Raw genomic sequence first — 25,419 nt, 5'->3', positions numbered from 1 at the left:
ACTCAGCGCTTTCCATAGACACAAAAGGAAATGTCTGATTACGCGTCTCAGGCGAAGGACTAGAAGGGGGACAAGAAGGAGGACTAGAAGGGGGAACTACTGCTTCCCATGAAGTTTCTTCATGGAGAGTTCCCGTCTGGGCTTCCTTACGCGGAAGAAGTTTGTGAACAAGAATTGTCATCGTGGTTACAAGCTTTTGGTGGTGAACTTGAATTTCTTTGCCTTAGAGAAGTTTTTGATAAGAACTTGCATCTATCTTTAGGTGGGAATGAGCTTCACCTTTCTTGTTAAATTTGAGAAACGGATCACCGTGATTTGATTGGAGTAAGGACTAGAGCTGGCTTTCATGTCGGTGTCCGAACAAGTCTCATTACTAACATCGCTTCTACTACCCAAATCCGAGCCAAAGACCGTGTAATAAGGAGTGGTTTTTTAATTTTCCTGCTCTTGCTAAGAGGATCAAATTGATAGAAACATGTGTTGTCTGGTGGACAATTTTCTACCATAGCTACATTATCCAGCCCACTGGCTTCTTGATTTTCTATCGGAGAACTAAGACGTTTCCCTTCTCGACTGTTATTAAACTCAAAAGAATCCTCTACTTGGGTCATAAAATAAGCTTAAATTTACACATGTTCTTCGTGGTTAATGTTTGGGCCAAAATCCACACATTGGCCTAATGGGGAACAAGCCCATCCGTTCTCGTTCAAAGAGTTGGGCCGTGAAAGCTAACTAATTACGAGAAGCCCAAAGAGCAAGAGGAGCCCGCGTATTATGAAGTCGCCAGGGAGAATCCAGGGACATCAGGGAGAATAGGGCGCAGGGTTCGGTTTATGGAAAGAGTTGTGATAGGACTAATATTGTTTACCATAAACAAAGTAGGATACATCTAGGGTTCTTACCCTATAAATAGCCAAGGAAAGAAGACTCATTCAAGAATTATTATACAAGCATTACACATTGTATTAGCTAGGTCTTTAAGCCGTCTCCTATTGTACTCGTCCCCATATTAAAAGTTAGTGCAATCCTTGGAAGGGTACCGTCCCTTCCCGCGGTCGTTTCCCACATTGGGTTTTTCGCGTCACCAAATCTCTTGAGTCAACCTTTATTCACGTACTTAATTCCTTTACTTTGCGTTAAACACGAATATCCATTCAACATACAACGAGTAAGACCGCATTGACCTCGCTTAACCTAATACGGTAAAAATTACCAAAATAATTTGGCGCCCACCGTGGGACATTGTGATCGTCAATCGTTGATTACTCATATATATAATGGACAAACAAACGTCAGCAGCTGTGTCAGGAAGTGGTCAGCCGTCGATACCATCAAACCCAGTTCAAAATCCAGCATCAGCGGCACAAACTCAGGCCCCCGGACACACTCCAAGAACCACGTCCGTGATAAAAGTCACTCTACCTCCCAGAACTCCTGCTGTGGCAGCCCAACCCAGGTCAGACAGGGGCACAACAAGTTCAGGCCTTACTCCACCACCCAGTCCAACACAAACCCTGCTTAGTGGCATGGAAAATCTTCATAAGGTCATGGAGGATATGTGAGAAGACCAGAGAAAGGCAGAAGCTGAGGCAAAGAAGAGGAACAGGGAACTCTGGGCGCATATAGACATTCTGAGGCAGCAGTCCAGCATACCAGCAAGCACGGAGGACGAAAGGCGAGCCCCGGTAGTAGATCTTACCCAGGGGGCGTCAGGCAGCAGGAGTCAACTTCGACAAATACCAGCCGAGTTGGTAACAAGATTAGATATGATAGAAGTACCAACAGGAGAAAGGATAACACCACAAGGGCTTGGATACCTCACACCAGACAGCTGGCAGCCAGCCAGCCGCGTGGAAGTACAACCAGGTAACCTCCCAGTTGGTAACTTCGTAGTAACTAACCAAACACCTGGTGCAGGATCCGCAGGTAGCCCGCAGGTACGCTGACATCAGGGAACGCTCGTGACCTCAACCCCACTAGCTGCCATGCCGCATCAGAACCTTCAAGAGTTCGGGCCTGGAAGCAGCACACCAAGTCAGCATATATAAGACAGACGAATCCAGGACTCATGAAGTCTGACCAACCAGCAGTATCTGGAGCTGAGGGAGATGCTGAGCAGGGTCCCAGGATTGCCACCTCCACTTGAGAAGGCAGCACCCGATAGTTATGCTGACTCGCCATTCGTGGAAGCCATATCAGCTGTTGCAATGCCAAAAGGATTCACAAATACAAACATGCCTCTCTTTGATGGCACGACAGATCCCTTTGACCACATGAGCCAGTACAAGCAGAAAATGATGATGGTGACGGTTGTAGGACAAGTAAAAGAAGCTTGTATATGTAAGAGGTTTGGATCCACACTTTCGGGACCAACACTTCGATGGTTCATAAGCTTGCCTAACAGATCAATATCCACGTTTGCCGACCTGGTAAACGCATTTACTCAGCAATTCGCAAGCAGTCGGAAGCCGCAGAAGCATGCATGTGACTTGTACAGAATTGTTCAAGGAGCAGGCGAGACCATTGGAGAGTACACCACTAGATTTAACAATGAAAAGGTGGCGGTACGAGAATGTGATGTGTCGACAATAGTGGAAGCCTTCAGAAGGGGCCTACACCATGAGTCTGACCTATATAAGCAGTTAATTATGCACCCTTGTCTTAGCTTTGAAGCGGTGCAAGAAAAGGCAGCGGCTGCGATCAGGCTGGAAGATGATACCCTAGCCAGAGCCAGCATGCCAAGTAGGCCAAGCGTATCCAACACATCAGCCATGGAGAAGTCAGGTAGAAAGCAACCCACTAGCAAGAACGATGAAAGATACATGCCATATGGCAGGGGAGTCAACAGAATCGACAACAGAGAAGAAAATCTGCAACTCTCCACACTGGCAGAATACGGATTCATAACTGGCGTCGGAGGAATCCTGAAAGCACTCAGAGAAATGAAGGACGTGGTAAGGTGGCCCAGGCGACCAGTAGAAGGACATACATGGAGAAAATATAGCAAGAAAAAATGTGAGTTCTATCGTGACATCGGGCATAATACAGAAGATTGTTACACACTACGTAGGGAGATTAGGCGCCTGTATGAGCAGGGAGAACTGAGCCACCTGTTACCACTTGGGGGCAAGCAGCAGGATAAGGTAGGCTCCGCAAAGCCTGCAACGCCACCTACATGCACCAAAATAATAAACGTGCATGATAACAGATGGTTCAAACTTAAGTGGATTAACATATTCAGCAGCCAAAAGGCGTGCTACTGAGACTAAGGGAGACATGCCAGAAACTTTCTGCAAAATTTCTCATAGTGACCTACCTGCTGTTGCTTTCGACGAAGGGGATGTACATGACGGACAAGAGCATCATGATGCACTCATCATAACTCTGTCAATGGCCAACTGCACAGTTAGAAAGGTCCTGGTGGATACTGGTAGCTCGGTCAATTTGATCATGCTAAAAACCATAGAAAACATGGGGTTCAGCGAGAAGGATTTGCAGAAGAATACCATCCCGCTGGTAGGGCTCAGTGGAGAGACAACCAACTCATTGGGCGAGATAGTGATCCCAACCTATGTGGGAGGAGTCAACAAACAGGTAAGGTACTTGGTCATAGATGGACCCTCCACCTACAACGTTATTCTTGGAAGACCATGGCTGCACCTGATGAAAGCAGATCCCTCAATATATCACCAATGGATAAAATTCCCCACGCCATGGGGAGTAGAGACGATCCGAGGAGACCAGGAGGAAGATAGAGGCTGCTACAAGAAGGCATTAAAGTGCACTGCCAACCCTCCAGCATAACAATTACAGAAACAGCATATCCAGGACGAATACATTGAGCCTCCAGCTGAGGAACTAGATTAGATCAACCTGGATAAGGTACACCCAGAGAGGACCGTGCTAGTTGGGGCTGGATGCATATGAGATCTTAGGCAGCACCTAATCAAATTCTTACAGGCTAATAAGGATTGTTTCGCATGGTCCCATGACGACATGATAGGAATAGATCTGTCCATTATAACACACAAACTCAACGTGGACCCAGGATGCAATCCCATCCAGCAGAGACGGAGAAAGTTCGCAGCTGAAAGGAATAAGGTGATCAACCAGGAGGTAGACAGCCTGCTAGCAGCAAATAAGATAAGAGAGGTGAAGTACCCAGAGTGGCTGTCAAACGTTGTGGTAGTACCCAAGAAGAACGGGAAGTGGAGAGTATGCGTGGACTTCACCGACCTCAACAAAGCATGTCCCAAGGACCCCTTCCCGCTACCATACATTGATGTAATGGTGGATGCGACAGATGGACATGAAATGTTGACATTCCTAGATGCTTGGAGTGGTTACAATCAAATCAGGATGAATCCAGCAGATCAAGAAAAGACAGCATTCATGTCTGAAAGAGGAATACACTGTTACAACGTCATGCCCTTCGGCCTGAAAAATGCAGGGTCCACATATCAAAGGCTAGTCAACCGGATGTTTAAAGAGCATATAGGAAGAACCATGGAGGTATATATTGACGATATGGTGGTAAAGTCAGAGAAAGCTAATGACCACATGCAGCATCTGGCAGAAACATTCAACACCCTCAGGGAGTACAAAATGAAGCTAAACCCATCCAAATGCACCTTTGGGGTTTCCTCAGGTAAGTTCTTAGGCTACACTGTAACTCAAAGAGGGATAGAGGCTAGCACCGAGCAGATCAAGGCCGTGTTACAGCTGGAGTCAACAGAAAAACCAAAGGATGTGCAAATGCTAGCTGGCAAAGTGGCAGCTTTGAGAAGGTTCATCTCAAGATCCTCAGACAAGTGCAGACTATTCTACGATATATTGAGAAAGAGCCAGAAGTTTGAGTGGACTGCAGACCACGAGCAGGCATTCAAGGAGCTGAAACACTACCTCAGCACCCCGCCGCTACTATCAAAACCGGAACAAGGAGAACCATTGTTCCTCTACCTAGCTGCCACAGAAGTAGCAGTAAGCGCAGTTCTAGTAAGAGAGCAGGACAAGGAGAAAAAGCCAGTCTACTATGTAAGCAAGTCTCTGTTGCCAGCAGAGACCAGATACACATCTCTTGAAAAATTAGTACTAGCACTGGTAATTGCATCTTACAAACTGCGCCCCTACTTTGAATCCCACACCATACATGTTTTAACCAACTATCCATTAAAATCCGTAATGAGGAAGCCTGAGCTGTCAGGAAGAATGTCAAAGTGGTCCGTACATCTTAGCGGATACGACATCAGGTATGAACCAAAAACAGCAATAAAGTCGCAGGCACTGGTAGACCTTGTGTCAGATTTCAGCCCAGCTATCCAGAATCTAGCAGACGAGGAGATACTAACCCTCAAAGGGAACAAAGGAGTAGAAGTCTGGCAGATGCACATCGATGGAGCTTCCAACCAAAGGGGGGCAGGCGTAGGACTAATCCTACGGTCACCGCAGGGAGATCTGATAGCACAAGCAGTAAGATGTGAATTTAAGGCAACTAACAATGAAACAGAATAAGAAGCCCTAATATTAGGAATGCAGCTAGCCCTGGAGTTGGGAGTCAGGAACCTACAGATATCCAATGACTCTTTACTAATAGTTAACCATGTGAAAGATGAATTCATAGCCAGGGACTCGAAGATGATCCCCTACTTAAAAGTGGCAAAGGAGCTGAAACAGAAATTCAAAGAGTGCAAACTTAAGCAGATCCCCAGAGATCAAAACGTGGAAGCAGATGCCCTAGCAACTCCGGGGGCAACCTTCAAGCCAGCCGAACTGTCCAACATCTCCATCGCGCACATGCTGGAACCTTCTATCAAAAAATTAGAAGAAGCGGACATAGGAGAACTGGAAGATCAGCAAGATGGGGCAACAATTCAATCAACTATAGATGGCCAGACAGCTGTCCAGCCAGATAATCAGCCGGATGGCCAGACAGCTGCCCAGCCAGATAATCAGCCTGATGGCCAGACAGCTGCCCAGCCATATGATTAGCCGGCTGACCAGGCTGAAGACTGGGACTGGCGGACTCCATACCTAGACTGGTTGCGATACAGCAAGCTGCCAGATGACAAGAAGGAGATAAGAGGTTTTAAAATGAAAGCCTCCATATTCATACTAATTGACGATGTGCTTTTCAGAAAGTCGCTGGCAGGACCCTACTTACGATGCCTAGATAAGAAAGAAGCACAGACTGTGTTGCATGCCCTCCACAGTGGCGAATGTGGAAACCATGCAGGGACAGAAGTCTGTCAAACAAAGCCCTCAGACAAGGCTACTTCTAGCCCACAATGAGGGCAAACTCGGCAGAATATGCCCGCAAGTGTGACGCCTGCCAGCGCTCAGCGCCAATGATCCATCAGCCAGCTGAGCCCCTACATACCATCATTTCTCCCTGGCCATTCATGACGTGGGGAATGGATATAGTGGGTCCTCTGCCTAGAGCCACAGGAAACAGAATATGGATGCTAGCAATGACGGACTATTTTTCCAAATGGATAGAAGCAGAAGCATTCACAGAGGTGAAAGACAAACATGTCATCTCTTTTATCAAGCGTAATATCATCTGCAGGTTTGGTATCCCGTCAGAAATTATATGTGACAATGGATCAAAATTCATCTCAAACGACGCGGAAGGATACTGTACCAGATGGAACATCACTCTAAAGAAATCAGCACCTAGGACTCCAAAGTCCAACGGGCAAGCTGAGTCCAGCAACAAAATCATCATGGATAACTTAAGAAGGAGGTTATAGGAGTTAGGAGGAAAGTGGGCAGATGAATTGCCACTAGTGATATGGTCAGACAGAACGACACCAAAGACGGCGACATGCCAGACACCCTTCAGCCTGGTTTTTGGCGCAGAAGCAGGGGAACTGAACAATGCAGAGATGATCAGGAGTGATGCGTGTCTTTTATATGATGTTTTACATCCCATTTTACACGCATTTCAGAGCTCATTCGTGTAGTTTATGCTGCATTTCCCCCTATTTCCGTCTACTTCCGTGTTTTGTACATTATTGCAGAAATGTGAAGAATTCAACGGGAAAATCAAGCTAAATCCGTCCCCGAGTACCCTGCATTGCGTTTGACGTGAAGTATTCACCCGAGGAACGAGCTTGGTGCGCAATTCAAGGCCTAAAAGACAAGTCCATGAGTTTTAAGAAGTCAAGTAGCAGCTCATCCGGTCGATCGACCACCTTCTTCAGTCGATCGACCAATGTTCGGGTTCCAGAAGCTACTGTTTGCTGAGGACCAGTCGATCAACCAGTCCCATCAGTCGATCGACCCAACTGCTATTTCAGACGAAAATTAGAAGACTGAGGAAGCGCAAGCCCATGATTCTAGGTTTAGGAAATAAGAAGTTACGTTACTGTCTATATAACGTAACCTAGAACTTTCAGTATTTATTCAGTTTTCATCCAAGTTTTTACCTAAGTTTTATTCAGTAATTTTCATTAAGTTTCCGCATACGGTTCTTGATAGATAGTTAGGGTGTGGGATTGTTGAGCATTGGATTTTCGGTTCTTAATAACTAATCTTTCCTCTGCAATTCGGTATTCTTCTGCCCTAATTTTAGTTCATCTTTATTTTATCAATAGTTTAGAATTGCTAGCTGGATTCCCGCAACCAATTTCATTGTTTAAGTTAATTGCTTTCTTTACCGTTTTAAGCATGAATTCAGTAGTTAGTTTCATCGTCAATGTTATTGCTTTCACCGTTAGTATGAGTAGCTAAATAATTTGTGCTAGGATGTAGGCGAATTGTAGCATAGGCGGCATTAGATTAGACACGGCCTGAACCCGCGTGTTGGTCGATCGACCACCTTATCCGGTCGATCGACTGACCTCGTGAGCTTATTTCATTTTAATTGATTTTAATTGTTGTATTTAACGAATCGAATGCATGCGACCAGTTAGATACCCTTTTATGACTGACCCAATAGATCGAAAGATAGGGTAAGTTGTTAGACCATCAATTGAATCGACTAAACTGTGCTAAGATCGAAAGATAGGTATAGTTTAGACCGTTAGTCACTTTTCGGAACGAAAGTTAGTATTAGTGATATTAGGGACCTATAGCGAGATAGAAAGATACTATTTGTTAAGAGTGGACCGAGAGGACCTCTTTATTTCCCGCCTCACCTGTGTTGACTCAGACCGACTTAGTTTGCTGCCGCCGAAGCTATAATGAACCGATCATCCTAGTACCCCTTCTTTATCTGTTAAACCGTCTTTTTAGTTTATTATCTTTATTTGTTCTTAGCTATAGACCATCTCAACTCAACCCCCACAATTGTTACCTTAGACTGAATATAAATCAACTAGAATTTACATCTGCCTCCTTGTGGTTCGACCCTGTTACCACTAGCCTAGGTTAGTTTTAATAGGAATAAATTTTATCTTTGGTACTCACAACGACGGGTATCAAATTTTGGCGCCGTTGCCGGGGAGGCAATAGTCCTAATTTTAGTTGTTTTTATTTATAGTCTTTCTTAGTTTAAGGGACTTCTGTTCCTTAAACTCTTCTTATATTCTTTTTGTAGTTTCTTCTTATGCGCAGGTCACAGGGTGGTGAACTAGTGCCATTTGACCCTGAGATAGAGAGATCTTTGCGCGATTTGAGACAAGCACGAAGGATACTATCGACAGAGGAAGAGCTGAGTACTCTGTCAAGCTATCACGAGCACGATCTGTTCGAGGAAGACCAATAGTCTTCACCCATTTCCACTGCTTCAGCCGAGACAGTTACTTTCCCTGAAATTCCAGTCATGGCCGAGGAAGCGAGTATAGCTAGTCACTCTGAGCCGACAGCTGAAAACTTATATAAGGGGTTTGAACTACCAGGAGATGCCAGGAAGTTCGAACCAAAGCCTTCATACATTAGCATGGTTGAGAAGAACCAGTTCGGGGGAGTTGCAAATGAAGATGCAGCTAAGCATATGGAGACCTTTATTGACTACTGCTGTTCCATACCCCCACCAGCCGGCGTGACCCAAGACCAAATCAAGGAGACCATGTTCTTCTTCTCTCTTCGTGATGCTGCAAGGGAGTGGTATAGAGATTTGGACCGGACCGTTCAGGGGATCACCGATTAGAATTCATTGGCATTGGCATTCTACAAGAAGTACTTTTCTGCTTCAAGGACGATTGCTATTAGAGCCCAAATCACGGGCTTTAAACAAGGGCCAGACGAGAATTTCCACGAAGCATGGGTCCAATTTAAGAAGTTGGTGCGAACCATACCGCACCATGGGTTCGAAAAGTGGAGCTTGTGCAATCATTTCTACAATGGGTTGTACGACGATCAGAGGGCCATTTTGGATGCTGCAGCCAATGGACGATTTGCTGAGAATTTGGGAGCAACCAAGGGGTGGAAGATCATTGACGATCTAGCTACCCACAAGGCCGAGTATGGGAATTCTAGAGGGAACCAGAGGAGAGCTGCTGAATCTTCCTCTGTTGCTGCACTTGAGGCTCTCACTGCGAGATTTAACAAGTATGAACTAGGAGGAGCCTCTAAAGGTGGGATGTACCAAGTCAATGCTGTGTCAGACGGTCCTTTCGTCTGTGAAAGGTGTGGAGGTGAGGGCCATGTCTCTAAAAACTGCCCTAGTCCCTTTGAATCTTGTGCTGCCTTTCAACACTATAGGCAGACCAACACCTACTACGAGCCAACCCACCCAAACTTGAGTTGGAGAAGCCAAAATGTCCTAAATCCAACTCAAGCTCCGCCGCAAAAAGAACCCTATGTGCCCCCTCATCAAAAGCAACAACAATATCGAAACCTCCTTATGTCTTTGCAGCAAAAGAACAATCGCAGAATTCTGAATTTTCCGAGCTTAAGAATTTGTTGCTGAAGGAGTCCCAAGCAAGAGAGGCCGGGATGAAGTTACTAGAAAGCCAAATAGCTTAATTGGCTAGCAAAAGTAACACTCGAACTCCCGGACACTTACCGACTCAACCTGAACAAAAGGAGACCCTAAATGCCATCACTTTGAGGAGCGGGTCCACCCGTGATGGTCCTGCCATGGTCGAGGACGCTGTTGAAAAAGATGAGCCTGAAACAAGTCAAAAGAAAGCTTCAACGAATAAATCAAAGAAACAGCCGTCTACCAGGTATATCGATCGATCGATCGATATACCTAGTCGATCGATCAAAGCACGGGTTACAGGAGCTTCGAATCAGTACATCTCGGTCCGATCGACCGAGAACATGGTCGATCGACCGAGATCGGCTGCGATCTTGAGGAATTTCGTTCTTTAATGCCAAATAATCATGAGACCACTTGTTTCGGGGTACCACAGTCCCGAAGACTTTAGGACAAGACCCGAGTGCTGATGGGTCGGTCCCGGTCCCGAAGTTCGACCCAATGACGGTTAATGGTTCTCATTTGAGACGGTCTGAAGAGGGGTCTAGCTTCAACAAAGAGAAGGTGACGGACTTTCAGCTTAAGTCTAAGGATGCCGGCGCGCGTGATTTTGAGGAGAGGGCCAAGGTACTTCTTACAACCCCTTACCCGGAGAGGCTAGTGCCGACCAAGGAACAAGTATCTTTCAGCAAATTTAAAAAAGTTATCCGTAGTCTGAATGTACAAGTCCCCTTCCTTGAGTTAGTAAACCAAGTGCCCGCTTATACTAAATTTATGAAACAACTTTTGTCCAAAAAGCGGTCACTTGAAACAGTGCACACTGTCGCACTTACTAAGGAGTCTTGCTCTTATCTGTCTCACACTGCGCCCCATAAGTTAGAGGATCCGGGTAGCTTTTCCGTCCCTTGCAAAATAGGCACCTTCTCAATTGAGAAGGCGTTGTGTGATTTAGGGGCTAGTATAAGCGTCATGCCCTTGAGTTTAGCTAGGAAGCTTAAGTTGACCCGGTTTGCTATCACAGACATGACAGTTCAGATGGCTGACCGATCTGCGGTCGAGCCTATAGGAGTCCTAGAGGACATACCCATCCAAATAGGGAAGTTTTTCTTCCCTGTTGACTTTGTTGTCCTTGACATGCCTGAGGATGCCCATATACCGATCATCCTAGGTAGGCCGTTTACGCACACTTCTTTGGTGCGATTATTGACGTAGGCTCTTGAACTTTGACCTTCAAAGTTGGGAAACATTCTATCATTTTTGCCCAACCTACTAAGAAGAAGGACCCCATGTGGCTGTTACTTGTAATACGGTTTACGAAAAGAAATCGTACTTTGTGCTTCCCGAATTGCCTGTCTCTATTACTACTCTGTGCTAACCCCTCCGCCCCATCGGGAGCGAAAGGAGGAAGAATCATTGTTTTAGACATTGCAGAGAGCTGGTTTGGGGAAGGATGAGTCTGCAGTCACTCTAGTCATGCGACAAAGCCTATCATTCAAAGAGGAGGTCTTGGTTGCACGAGCTATGGAATTGATGAGATAGTTGATGACGAGCGATCAAAGCAAAGGAGTCCGACTTGGATTCCGATGAGCCCAAAGAGACCCTTGATTGGGAGATGACGAAGTTGATCCGTTGAGCTCTCCGATCGTCCAAGCCGAGAAGGGTGCGTAGATAAGATGAGCACCATTGAGGCTACCTCTAGTAGCCAGAAGCCGACGAAGTGGGCCATACCGTGGTCCTTCTTGATCAACTATTAGTTGATCGAGCTCGTTATAAACTTCATTTTATTTGCTTTTGTTAAAACAATTTTTATTGCTTTTTGTGTGCGCAAAAACTTCGCATTTTATTTCGCTTATTTAGGATTTTTAAGTACTTTAGACTTTATTCTGGGTTTTGCGCAATTTTGGGCGCGTATTATTGTGCATTTGCAGGTTTTAGACCTCGGTAGCTCTAGTTATTGAGCTAATACGAAGAATTAAGATGTCGCAGCAGTGTTTTCAGTCGATCGACTGACCTATATGGTCGATCGACTGACTTGCTGGTTTACAGGAGCTACTGTTCACGCCCACTTGATCGATCGACCGATCTTCTTGGTCGATCGACCACTGCTGCTGCTGTATTTGTTCACGACCTCTCCCCTGCTGTGTTTGGTCGATTTGCGGACTTAAGGGAGTTCTCTACTCCCTTTTATCTTCCGTAAAATTTATATATTTCTTCTGTTCTCTCATTTATGCACAATTTTACCGCTTCAAAATTGTTTTCTCGGTCTTATGCGTGGTATTTTTCTGTCTTTTCAGGCACTTATGGTAGCACTGCTAGCTACTGAAACCTCCTAGCTCACGCTGGTTTGGGGAGGTTTCCTTTGTGCTTAAAGTCTTGTGAGTTCCTGATTTCTTTACTTTATATCTTTTTTATTTATTCATTTTACGCAAATTCCCATTTCTTTTGTTTATTTCATCACATGATTTTGCACAATGGGGACATTGTGCGATTTGGTTTGGGGAAGGGTTTTGCGTCGCATATCATTTGCTTGCATTCACGTTTGCATCTTGTCTTGCATTGTTGTTTATTTCTTCATATACATCAAAAAATCAAGAAAATTGAAAAAATTTCAATAAAAATTCCCATAAAATGCACGTTTATTTTAGCATATAGGTCGAGTCAGAACGGTAGTATTTCTATGATGATTTTGCATTTGCACCTGTTTTGCCTGAGCCTTGCTATATTAACATGTTATTAGTAGAATCGTTTATGCATATCTACGAGTTTTCGTTAATATTTGCTGAGCTTGGGACCTGACTTTGAAAATTGGCAAACTACATCATACATTCTGAGATTTAGAGCCTATAACTGGTGACATCTATGACCGGTTTATTTAGGAATATGAGTAGTTCTCCTTATGAGACATGTTTCCTTAATTTGCATAAATATGAACTTGATCTACTTAATACCTGTATGCGTTCGGTTTGTGGTTTGTTGACACATGTGGTAGAGGTTTCCCTTTTCTTATTAGGCCCATAAGCTCCACACTGCCAAAAATATCCTTTTTTGTCCCATTTACTACATCCTACATTTAGCCTGTCCTTTGTCAAGCTAGTAGTTTAGTTTTGGGATTGTTACTCGTTTTTGGTGGCATATGCTCTGTTGAGATGATGATTGGAAAATGAAAAAGGAAAGAAAGAAACAAAAGAAAAGAAAAAAAAGAGAAAAATGATTCGAAAAAAAAGAAAAGAAAAAAGAGTTCTCAGATCTTGTTCAAAGCAAATCGATCGACTGCCCAATTGGGTCGATCGACTGAAGATCCGAGAAAAAAGTCAATTTGCATAATTTAATCCTTATCTTTTGGCGATTTTTGCTCCCATGTTCCATTTATATTTTATGGGGAGTATATTGATTTAATATTTTGGAGACTGTGAGTTTTGTGCTTGCTATAGCACCGTTTCGTTTGATTATGAGCAAGAAGTTGGATGTTGCCACTTGGTTCCGTTTTGGTACTAGCTTGATCACCTGTACCTCCACTTTACCATAAAATGTTTTGCCTCTTTTTACCCATTACCTCACATATCCCAATTATACCTCGGCATGTGTCATTGGTCATCTGTTTGGTTGGAATGCATATGTACGGTCATAGAGATCATTTTCATATTCTATTGCTGGCATGTCTTCATAGGTCGTAGTTAGGTGAGAGTCACTACAAAATTAATTCTTTCTATCTTACATATATTCACCTGTATTTATTGAGTGATTTGAGCGACCCGTGAGAGTCCAATTTGATAAGTCTTTACGGTTGGCAGTTCAGCATAATTTTAACGACTACATAACTCGTTTGCATGATTCACATTACTAATTGATTGTTGATTGTGCATCAAATTGGTTTAGGCTTAACAGTTTGCATTTCGCTCTGAGATTGAACTCGTTCCATTAGGTCATTAAATCGAGTCTAGTTCTTGCTTGGGGACAAGCAAGGATTTGGTTTGGGGAAGTTTGATGCGTGTCTTTTATATGATGTTTTACATCCCATTTTACACGTATTTCAGAGCTCATTCGTGTAGTTTATGCTGCATTTCCCCCTATTTCCGTCTACTTCCGTGTTTTGTACATTATTGCAGAAATGTGAAGAATTCAACGGGAAAATCAAGCTAAATCCGTCCCCGAGTACCCTGCATTGCGTTTGACGTGAAGTATTCACCCGAGGAACGAGCTTGGTGCGCAATTCAAGGCCCAAAAGACAAGTCCACGAGTTTTAAGAAGTCAAGTAGCAGCTCATCCGGTCGATCGACCACCTTCTTCAGTCGATCGACCAATGTTCGGGTTCCAGAAGCTACTATTTGCTGAGGACCAGTCGATCGACCAGTCCCATCAGTCGATCGACCCAACTGCTATTTCAGACGAAAATTAGAAGACTGAGGAAGCGCAAGCCCATGATGCTAGGTTTAGGAAATAAGAAGTTACGTTACTGTCTATATAACGTAACCTAGAACTTTCAGTATTTATTCAGTTTTCATCCAAGTTTTTACCTAAGTTTTATTCAGTAATTTTCATTAAGTTTCCGCATACGGTTCTTGATAGATAGTTGGGGTTTGGGATTGTTGAGCATTGGATTTTCGGTTCTTAATAACTAATCTTTCCTCTGCAATTCGGTATTCTTCTGCCCTAATTTTAGTTCATCTTTATTTTATCAATAGTTTAGAATTGCTAGCTAGATTCCCGCAACCAATTTCATTGTTTATGTTAATTGCTTTCTTTACCGTTTTAAGCATGAATTCAGTAGTTAGTTTCATCGTCAATGTTATTGCTTTCACCGTTAGTATGAGTAGCTAAATAATTTGTGCTAGGATGTAGGCGAATTGTAGCATAGGCGGCATTAGATTAGACACGGCCTGAACCCGCGTGTTGGTCGATCGACCACCTTACCCGGTCGATCGACTGACCTCGTGAGCTTATTTCGTTTTAATTGATTTTAATTGTTGTATTTAACGAATCGAATGCATGCGACCAGTTAGATACCCTTTTATGACTGACGCAATAGATCGAAAGATAGGGTAAGTTGTTAGACCATCAATTGAATCGACTAAACTGTGCTAAGATCGAAAGATAGGTATAGTTTAGACCGTTAGTCACTTTTCGGAACGAAAGTTAGTATTAGTGATATTAGGGACCTATAGCGAGATTGAAAGATGCTATTTGTTAAGAGTGGACCGAGAGGACCTCTTTATTTCCGCCTCACCGTGTTGACTCGGACCGACTTAGTTTGCTTTGCCGCCGGCTATAATGAACCGATCATCCTAGTACCCCTTCTTTATCTGTTAAACCGTCTTTTTAGTTTATTATCTTTATTTGTTCTTAGCTATAGACCATCTCAACTCAACCCCCACAATTGTTACCTTAAACTGAATATAAATCAACTAGAATTTACATCTGCCTCCTTGTGGTTCGACCCTGTTACCACTAGCCTAGGTTAGTTTTAATAGGAATTATAAATTTTATCTTTGGTACTCACAACGACGGGTATCAAGGAGCCTGGACACGATAGACGAGCTGCGAGCAAGCGCAAAAATACGTCTGGCTGCCTACAAGCAGTCAGTCGCTAGAAGTTACAACAAGAACGTAAAAGTCAGGCTCCCGGAGGTAAGAGACCTGGTTGTCCGTGAAGTTTTCCAAAACACAAAGAATCGTAAGGCAGACAAATTCGCCTACAAGTGGGAAGGACCATACAAGGTAGAAAGCGTTGTTGGCCATGGGGCATACAGATTAATGACCATGGATGGGCAAATCATACACAAACCATGGAACATACTTCACTTGAAAAGGTATCACTTTTGATAATAAGTAGAATTTAGTGTACAGAGTAGTGCATTAAGAAAAGCCAAAAAAAAACGGTAGTAGGCATACTGCCAATTTTGTATCGTTTTCTTTTCTTTTGTTTCTTTAAACTTTGAAAACTAATATTGGAGTTGTGTGGTCTGTAAGCTTCCTGGGACCACAATTGCTCTGGCACCCCCATGAGACAGCATTAGGTACTTCACATCGCTCTAATAAGATTTCCTATTTTCAGGCTTCTTTAAATGCATCACTCTGAACTCTAATATCTATGGTACATTAAAAGTGTAGCTAGCAGGACTGTCAACTTAAAACGCGGGGTGACAAGGCACATGACACTCCAACATGCCTAACCTACATTTCTTCATTAGGAGCACCCTCACCAGGCGGCCTGTGGAACATGCGAAAGGGAGCCTGACTGATAGCTGAAACCTCATCCAGCTACCCTGGATACCACCCCCTAGACATAGCTCGCAATCAACGTAATTAATCAGGGCCTCAACATGCATGCACACACATATGGAGCGCAGGGATCTCTGAGCTACCAGAATCCTGCAACGTCCCATTGGTCCTAGAATAACGATAAACTTGCCTAAGATACGCCTCTGTTGGCTTTAAACATGATGAACACACCTTGCGTCATGAACAAGGTTAAGTAGTCAGAATGCGGCATACGCCTAAATCGTCGAGGGTCGACACGACAATGTAGTCGAGTCTAAATCACCTCTTCGTGACACGACTGGTCTAAATCAGCCTTGAAGGTTGACACGACCACCTCACCCAAAATGCGGCATATGCCTAAATCAGTCAGTAGACTGACACGGCAGCTAGCTGAGTCTAAATCAGCCTTTTCAGGCTGACAAGACTAGCCTAAATCAGCCAGCAGGCTGACACGGCAGCTTCCTAAGCTAAGTATGTAAGTAAGAAACAAAACACGCAAGACATGACATGAATAAACTTGTCAAAACAAGGCAAGAGGCATTCAAAATTCGGCCAAAAAGCGGCCCCAAGTTCAGTTAGCCGTCACCACGACGGACAAACACAAAATAAAATGTTTAAAATTTTACAAGTATGCACCACACAGGGTCAGACTGCCATCCAAAGAAGTTTGAAAATAAAAACTTTAAACTTTAGGCCAGATCAATGACCTCCGTTTCTTGCACCTCCTCTGCCCTCTCTTGCTGACCTCCCATTTCAGGTATAGGACCAGGCTGCACGCCCTCGATACCAGTAGCCACGGCAACCTCCTGAGCTCCCTCAGCCACGGCAGCCTCTTGAAGGGAACCAGCCTCCTCAGCAGCTGTCTGCTCCATCAGCGCAGGAGAACTCACCTCGCCAACCTCAGGCATCAACACGCTCAAGTCAGGATAAACAGGATAGAGGATCTCCAGCTGCCTCTCTTCCTCCTCTATAGTCTGCAGGGTTGTAGACTCAGCAAGGGCGGCGCGCATTCCACTGATCTTTCCCCACCAGGTAGCATAAGCAACAATGTTGGTGGCAAGGGAGATCAGCTCACTGATCTTCTCGTCAGAGCGCTTGAGGGAATCAGAGAAGGTACCACACACCTCTTAGGTGCGTGCCAGCTGGTCAGCTCCCTCCTTCAATTTCTTTTTGGCACCAGCAAGTTCAGCTTTCAGCTCTACCACACGTCCTCTCAAGTCAGAGCGTTGCTGCTCCAGATCAGCAATAGTCCCAGTCAGTTCCTGATTCTTGGCATTGGTAGCACGACTGGTGGTCTGTACCACGTTGATCATCTTCCTATTGTAAAGAGCTGACTAGAAGGCCTGAAAGTAGAAAAGGAAGAATTAGCAGGTTTGACATAAATAACTCAGAACAGGTAGCAGAGGAAGAACACTCACCATAAAGACATTATGCACGTCATTCTCAGCCATCTCTTCTGGGGAGAATTTTGAGAAAGCTTCCACCAACGACGGGAAGAGGATCTGGTCGATCTCAGGCCAGTATGACACCTTTTCTACATCCCTGAAGCCATCAGGGAAGTGGGCAATGATGCCACCACTGGCGGCAGCAGCAGCGGGACTAGGAGGTGGAGTAGGAGGATGGCGGGACAATGGGAGAATTTTCAGAGGTTCAGGGCAAACAACGCTGGAGCGGGCAGGAGGAGACTGAAAGGAGGCAGCAGGGGCACTCCTCTTGGACGCAGAAGCCACATCAGGACTCCCAACAACTCTCTTTCTTTTAGCACTCTGAAGAATGGCCTCTAGAGGATCGACTTTGGAACCTACAAGCAGCCAGACCTCAGGTGTCAGAAATACCAAATGAACAGCAAGATATTAGGGAATCAGCAATAGCCAGGATGACAGTGCCAAGTAACATACCAGAAGACATGCTGTGGGCTGATTGTTGTGGATTGGAGGAAGAGGCAGGTGAGAAGGCGGGTAGCAGATCAAGAAACTTCCTGTTAGACAGGGAGATGCAAAACAGTTTGTTGCGGGCAGCTGTCGAGTTGCCTAGGCGAGTCAGTTGGCAGGGGCCTGCACAAAAGCAAAAAGTAAGCCAGTAAGCATTGGAAGAAGTAAATCAGGCGTCAAAATAGTTACTTACTCGAGGTTATGACCCAATCTTCGAAGATATAATCAGCAGGCGGCTGAATGGAGGCCTTCCTCAGGTAGAAGAAATCCTCAAACCATTTCTCATCTCTAGATTTTGACACATGCCTGAAAGGAGTCTCGCCGGAACCCCGAAAAGAAAATTGTCCTCTTCCCAGAGACCGAATCTCGTAAATATGGGTCAGCTCGCTCAGGGAGATGGAGCTGCTGGTGTTTTGACTAGCAGACAGGGAGTAAAGGAGTACCCTCCAGATGGTGGCAGAGATTTGTGCCATGGCGAAGTTGTTGGTCCGGAGAAAGTCTTGCATAAGTTTGGGAAAGGGGAAGCGAAGACCGTACCTAAATGGGTAGAGGTAGAAGCAGACCCATCCTGGCCGAACGGCGTCCGCTTTTGGCCCGGCTCAGGGATAGTAATATCAACCCCGTCGCCGAGACCAAGCAATTCCTTAATCAAAGGAATGTCGGCGGTGGTCAGAGAGGAGTTACAGTCGTGGGGATGGACAAAAAGATTACGGGAAGGACAGGTAGGATCTGGGTTTTGGTCGGCCGGAGCAGAGGACGAAGCGGTGTGACGAGCTTTGCCCTGGTCAAGGAGAAGAAAGAAGAAGAAGATCAAAGAAAGATTGCAAGAAAGAAGTACCTGGTAACGAACGGCGGCAAGAATGACGGAATCCGGCGTGAGAGTAGAAGGGAGAAGAAGGGTTTTGGAAAAGGTGAGGGGTTTAAAATTTTGTAATTAATGGAGTAAGATGGGGGGGGGGGGTGTGAGATTATAAAGGAAGAGAGAGAAGGGAGCACGAGAAATGAGGAGAAGGGGAGGGGGTAATGATGAGTACCTGGGAAGTTGTGCGAAAGACGGCGCAAGGTTTGAAAATGATCTGTAATTCCTTATTCGACGCCTCAAGACGTATCTCACAAGGAATTAGGGGCAAACTGTTTGGGCCAAAATCCACACATTGGCCTAATGGGGAATAAGCCCATCCGTTCTCGTTCAAAGAGTTGGGACGTGAAAGCTAACTAATTACGAGAAGCCCAAAGAGCAAGAGGAGCCCGCGTATTATGAAGTCGCCAGGGAGAATTCAGGGAGATCAGGGAGAATAGGGCGCATGGTTCGGTTTATGGAAAGAGTTGTGATAGGACTAATATTGCTTACCATAAACAAAGTAGGATACATCTAGGGTTCTTACCCTATAAATAGCCAAGGAGACAAGGAAAGAAGCCTCATTCAATAATTATTATACAAGCATTACACATTGTATTAGCTAGGTCGTTAAGCCATCTCCTATTGTACTCGTCCCCATATTAAAAGCTAGTGCAATCCTTGGAAGGGTACCGTCCCTTCCCAAGGTCATTTCCCACATTGGGTTTTCCGCATCACCAAATCTCTTGAGTCAACCTTTATTCACGTACTTGATTCCTTTACTTTGCGTTAAACACGAACATCCATTCAACATACAACGAGTAAGACCGCATTGACCTCACTTAACCTAATTCGGTAAAAATTATCAGAACAGTTAAAATGGATATATTGTAAATAATAAGTCTTAAATTCAAGTCGTTATTCCGATATTGTATCATGAGTCAAATTAGGACCTGCATACGGACTACGGAGTATTATTTATATTATTTTCGCTTTAGCTAATAGACTAAGACATCTTTAATACTTGATTATTATTACTATTAAAATTGTACTCATATTTTTTATCTGTCAACTGTTCCATACAAAACCAATTTTTTTTTGTTAAAAGGCATCCAATAAAGATAATTGTATAAAAATAATAAATAAACTAACAAAGTAAAAGAAACATTTTATATAAGACTATTTGGTTAAATAATAACATGCATGTTTATGTATTAATTCAAGTTTAATTGCCTACCTATTTGTAATAGTAAATGTGTTGTTTGGTGTACAAAACACATGAATTGTCTAAAAACTCGTTTGATTGACATTCGAGAATTAAATTGACACATGAGTTTTTAATTTCCTAGCAGGGCTATGTAATCAAACTCCCCTATTATGAAGGAAAAGACAATTAATGGGAAAAAAATCACATAATTTGGGGTAAACGAACACATTTCTTTTTTCAAATAATGATATTTTTCAATTCACCCATTTTTACACTGGTGAGTCTGGTGACTGGTAACTAAGAATACCAAGTTGGCAAGTTGAACCGAATTAAGTGCAAATAAAGCTTCCATTCATTTTGATCCAATATCTTCTACGAGTAATTAATTTTTACATAATTATAATGAAGAAAGACTTCAAAAGAAATTTCTAAACTGCACTTGTATTAAGCTACAGACGAAGAAATTTCACTGGCCAATCTTTGTTGTAACTCTGAGAAATCTGTGGTTGGTTGATCATTTACCTATAAATGTGCCAAAACGGACCGTCAGCATTACAATCACCATTACAACTCCCTTTGCCAAAAAAAAAAAAAAAATTAAATAATATTAAAAGCACTTTCCCATTTTCTACTAAACTATTGATTAATATAACATATCATTTTTATCGATCGAAATCAAAATATATGATATATCATATATGGGACCAAATGCACACAGTTTTATCTATGTGTACAAAATTCGGTGTTTGCTTATGTGTCACAATGAAATATCGCAATCAGTTTAGTGAACCATTATACACAAAATGAGTTGTGATAATTTTCGAAAAAGAAAACAAGGATTATGGAAATAAATTACTTAAAAAAGATGAAAAAAAAAGTACCAGATCACAATGGATGATGCACTTCCATCTCTCATCACCTTTAGAAGTAAGACAATTAACAACATTAATCCCTTCAACTAATGATACTTGTTTGAGTAATTTAGATAAAGGAAATCCATCTCCTCCTTCATGTTTCACACTAATCTCAATCTCTAAACGTCTAGGAAATGTGTGTATCGTCACATAATTATCATTAATACTAGTTGAAGAAGATCCAATTTCACCAGCATGTTGATTATTATTTGATCTCGACTTGTTTAGTAGGACGTTCCTCTTGTCTTCAAGCTCCTTTATACTTGCCTCTAAGCTTTTTATGTAATTTGTAGCTTCTTCTAAGTCATCACAAGATGTTGTTTGTCCCTGAAAATTTTTGGTTAATAATTGAAAATTCGAAACAAAAAGTAAAACTGCATGAATTAAAATAATGGTCTTGTAGCGCGAATAATTAAAGGCATTGTGATAATGTTGTTGTATGTATAACGTACGTATATTGCTTAAATATAAAGTCGAAACAAAACAATAGTATGTAATAATAATAGATATGAAAGAGGGATGGATGAGATGATTACTCTAACATATTCTTGAGGAAGAAGAGAGCGAAGGGAGGATAAAAGGTCGGACATTTCTTGCCTTGTACTATATGTGTTCTAGTTTGGTGTTCAACTTCCAAACGTCGTCTTATTTATTTAAGTACGACATGGACTTTGCATTATTCCTAGTTTCTTTTTCACCTCTTACTTTAACTACTTTTTTTATTAGACGATGAATTTTTACCGAGTTTATCTAATACTCCCTCCCGTCCTTATTAATCAATAGTTTATCTTTGTTTGAACTGCTTCTTACAAGAAAGTCAAATACGAGATAACAATTAACCATCATGACGAAATGAGTAACTTAGACACTTAGTAACAGACAAGTCTCGATTCCGATTATGTTGTAATACAATCAAAATATTACAAAATGAGATAAAGAGATTTGTTCTTGTAATCTTACCAACTTGATTCTTGACTAAACGTTTGAGGTGTCTCACTAGAACACGGTAAAATATCGTATAATATAACCTGAATATGACTTGATTAGTCCCAACTCCCCAGCTTTATTTCTCTCAAAATAATTCGTGCACTGAAAAATCCAACTGAACCAAAATAAACTAATAGTATCTGTTCTAACTAACATGTTTGCCAATTATAGTGCAAATTTATATAAAAAAATCGTTTTCAAGAGTCAATTTCGAAATCAATATTTGTTGTTCCTACAAATATAGATCGAGAGGCCTCAGATCATGTACTGTTACCTAGGTAACACTAAAACGGACACGAACACGTGACGCGGTATCCCATGAAATTTAGGACACGGGACACGTTATTTAATTTTAATAAAATATATATTTTGTAGTTATATATGTGTGATTTTACTTTTGAAAAATTATTTGATATTAAATTTAAATAAATAAAGGTAAAATTTGACGTTAAATATTCTCATTTTTAAAACCAAAAACCAACTTATAATCAATCTATTTCGACATCTCATTACTTGTCTAAAGAACATCATTTTTCCACCAAATTCAACCATATAACAATTCACGTCATTTACCTTAAATTCAACTTTCCGTTTGAAGGTGTGTCCAAATACCATGGACACGGCTCAAAATACTTTGGACACGCGTCGGACACGTGCCCAAATAAAAGATAAAAGTTAGACACGGCTTTACAGGTGTCCGACACGTTTTGACGTGTGTCCGACGAGTGTCGTGTCCGACACGAGTGTTCGACACAAAAACACCGATTAAGAGGAGTGTCCGTGCAACCTAGACTGTTACTTATTCTCTCAGTCTCGCAAGTTGTTGAATTAGTGCTCAAGACAACAATTCCCTATTAAAATGGACTCCCTCCATTCATTGCATAAGAAGCGTTAGTGATATACGTAGTAACATGGTACTCCTCTCAAAACAAACGCGGCTGTAAAATGATCTTATATTGTGAGACAGTCTAAATATAATTATATAAGAAGATAAATTATTTATTAGTAATAGATGATTTTTTTTAACGAAAATAGACAATTTTATAGCTTAAAACCGTCTTACCCTATAATTATTGGAAAATAAACATGCAATTATTCCTTGTTCAAGGTTAATCAATTAGAATTTCACAATACTGGCAAATAATGACTTGAGTTAATTATGTCCATCCCCCCTACTACTAAGAGAATAAAATTCTCTTAGTAGTTTCCCGCCCAAGTGATTTCCACTATGATTGGGCCTGCCTTCTGGACTGAAAAAACCACATATCACGTTCTAAGTTGGGCCCACTACTTAAACTAATTGATTTTGCAAATATTCTACCGTGATACTTCTTGCAATCTTTGACTTTTCTAATTATATCATCATATGTTGGACCCACTACTTAAACTAACTGATTTTTCAAAAAAGATTTTTTTAAAAAAAATTGATGTAGTTAAAATATTTTCATAAAAAACACAATTTATGGAATTATTCAATTCTTTTAATTAATTTTAATATTAGTTGTTTTTTTATAAAAATTCGCGAGATATAAATCTAAAATCTATAACTAATACACTAAAAATTAAAAGGTCTATATTTACCGCGCATTTGCGCGGGATCTACACTAGTTTAGATATTAGAGGGACAAGATTACTATGGAACTTATCGGAAATGGATCATCTCCATTTCCTTTCTCTCAATTTCCTCTCACAATCTATTTAAATAATAATTATCCCTTTCATTCTCATTTTCTCTTTATTTTTATGCGTAAATTTAGAACCGTTAGATGTTGTCAACATGCGATCCGGACCATTAATAAGTACTTGCCTCTCCATTTCTTTTTAGAAAATGGAGAGAAATTGGGCTCGAACTTATCATACTCGTCCATAAAATCTCAAAAGAGTATATCTATAATATTTGTTCATATAAGCATTAAGAAAAAAGAAATAAACGTCACAATTTGTAGTATAAACGTAAAACACATGTAACAGAATAGATTTTAAAATGTAGGAATAAAATGTGGTCATAAAGTGACTAATAATAAGTGTTAAGAGAGAGAGAGATGCAGATACAAATATAAAGATGTTAAACAATTGGTAAAGTTGTTTGGTTAGAGCAAAAAAAGGGTGAATTCAATAGTATCCTTATTGCGGAAGCTCTCGCTTTAAAAGAAGGTATTTTAACAGCTAAATACTTAGTAATCTCAAAGTTAATTGTAGAGGGTGATAATTTATGTGTTATTAACTCAATTCAAGGTACTTGGCAAATTCTTTTGAGAAATTTCTAGTATTATCAAAGACGTGAAATTAGACCTTCATTTTTTCGATGAAGTGATAATTAAACATTGTTTTCGTGAAGCCAATAAGGTTGCTGACTTCATAGCTTCTATTGGACATTTATGTCCAACTCTTTCGAGGTGGTTTGATAGCCGGTGACTTCAACTTATTTCCCTCATTCGAAAGGATGAGATAGGTTGATCTTACCTAGAGAATCAACCTAATTTTCTTACCTAATAAAAAAAAATTGGTGTTGATCTATAATCTAATTGGAATCTTTAGGATAAAGTTATGAGTAATATTATTAATAAATAGAGGACAAAGTAGCTACGGCGCAAATGGTTGCAAGATAACGTTGTATACATGAAGAGAAGACAAGAATTAGAGTCGGTACACATTTTAAAATACATAAACATCCTTTTATATTCTAACCTACTTGTGTGTGTCTTTCCTTTTTCTATTGTTTTTGGCACCATTGTTCGGAGAAGTGGCAGCTGCGCCAAGGTCCACACATACATCACATACGGAGTACCATTTATTTAGATAACTTAGATTAAAGGCCTGTTCAATTCATTTCAATTCATGTCGGTTCCATTCAGTTCAATTTAGTTTTATTCAGTTTAGTTTAGCTCAACTTCAAGTTTGTCTAAAATTTCACAAAATTTGGTGAACTTAAAGTTCTCCCTAGACTCTATGGCTCCAGAAGGATAGGGAATATTAATGACAAGTTGTGAGTTAAAAGATACCTTTCGAGATGATGGATTGTTTGTTACCTTTGAGGGAGGTTGAACAAGTATTTCTTCACCATCTTCTTTACCCATTTCCTCTTCATAAGGGACGTCTTATACAAGCCCATCAACAACTTTACCCATTGGAGCTCCCTTGGTTGTTGTTACTTCACTTGTTACCCTTCTTTTCTTGGATTCACTCATTCTTGTCGAGGGAGTCATTGGTGGACTCTCTCTTCCATCATTCATCACCATTCTCTTTCTTTTGGGATCAACTTTAACATCTTGATCCTTGTAAGGGCGTGGACATGGGCCCACCTGCCGGTCTGTGAATTTGGGCAACCTACCGATCTGCGGTCACGGGCCACCTGCACGCTAAGCCAATTTGTGGCCATGCAGCGGTCTTTTGAAAGCCATGCTCAGCGGCGTAAAAAA

The 25,419-nt window shown here is 41.9% G+C and overlaps 1 protein-coding gene across 1 annotated transcript; it reads right to left on the bottom strand.

Annotated features, from left to right (window-relative positions):
• Positions 1 to 20,428: 20,428 nt before the first annotated feature.
• LOC141621361 (transcription factor bHLH126-like) lies at positions 20,429 to 21,655 on the bottom strand. The gene is made up of 3 exons (XM_074437927.1): positions 21,550 to 21,655; positions 20,981 to 21,340; positions 20,429 to 20,621 (listed from the first exon to the last, which is right to left on the bottom strand). Exons 1-3 carry the CDS (start codon positions 21,601 to 21,603, stop codon positions 20,544 to 20,546), a joined length of 492 nt encoding a protein of 163 aa, XP_074294028.1. The 5' UTR covers positions 21,604 to 21,655; the 3' UTR covers positions 20,429 to 20,543.
• Positions 21,656 to 25,419: the final 3,764 nt, after the last annotated feature.

Source organism: Silene latifolia, chromosome X (genome assembly GCF_048544455.1).
Source record: "Silene latifolia isolate original U9 population chromosome X, ASM4854445v1, whole genome shotgun sequence".
NCBI classification, from domain to species: domain Eukaryota; kingdom Viridiplantae; phylum Streptophyta; class Magnoliopsida; order Caryophyllales; family Caryophyllaceae; genus Silene; species Silene latifolia.
This window is presented reverse-complemented; position numbering and strand designations above follow the sequence as displayed.

Coding starts and splice junctions, on each gene's coding strand:
- LOC141621361 (XM_074437927.1), bottom strand. CDS start 21,603: ATGTCCGACCTTTTATCCTCCCTTCGCTCTCTTCTTCCTCAAGAATAT. Junction 21,341..21,549: donor TTCCTCAAGAATATGTTAGA/GTAATCATCTCA, acceptor AAAAATTTTCAG/GGACAAACAACATCTTGTGA. Junction 20,622..20,980: donor GCATCATCCATTGTGATCTG/GTACTTTTTTTT, acceptor GCACATTTATAG/GTAAATGATCAACCAACCAC.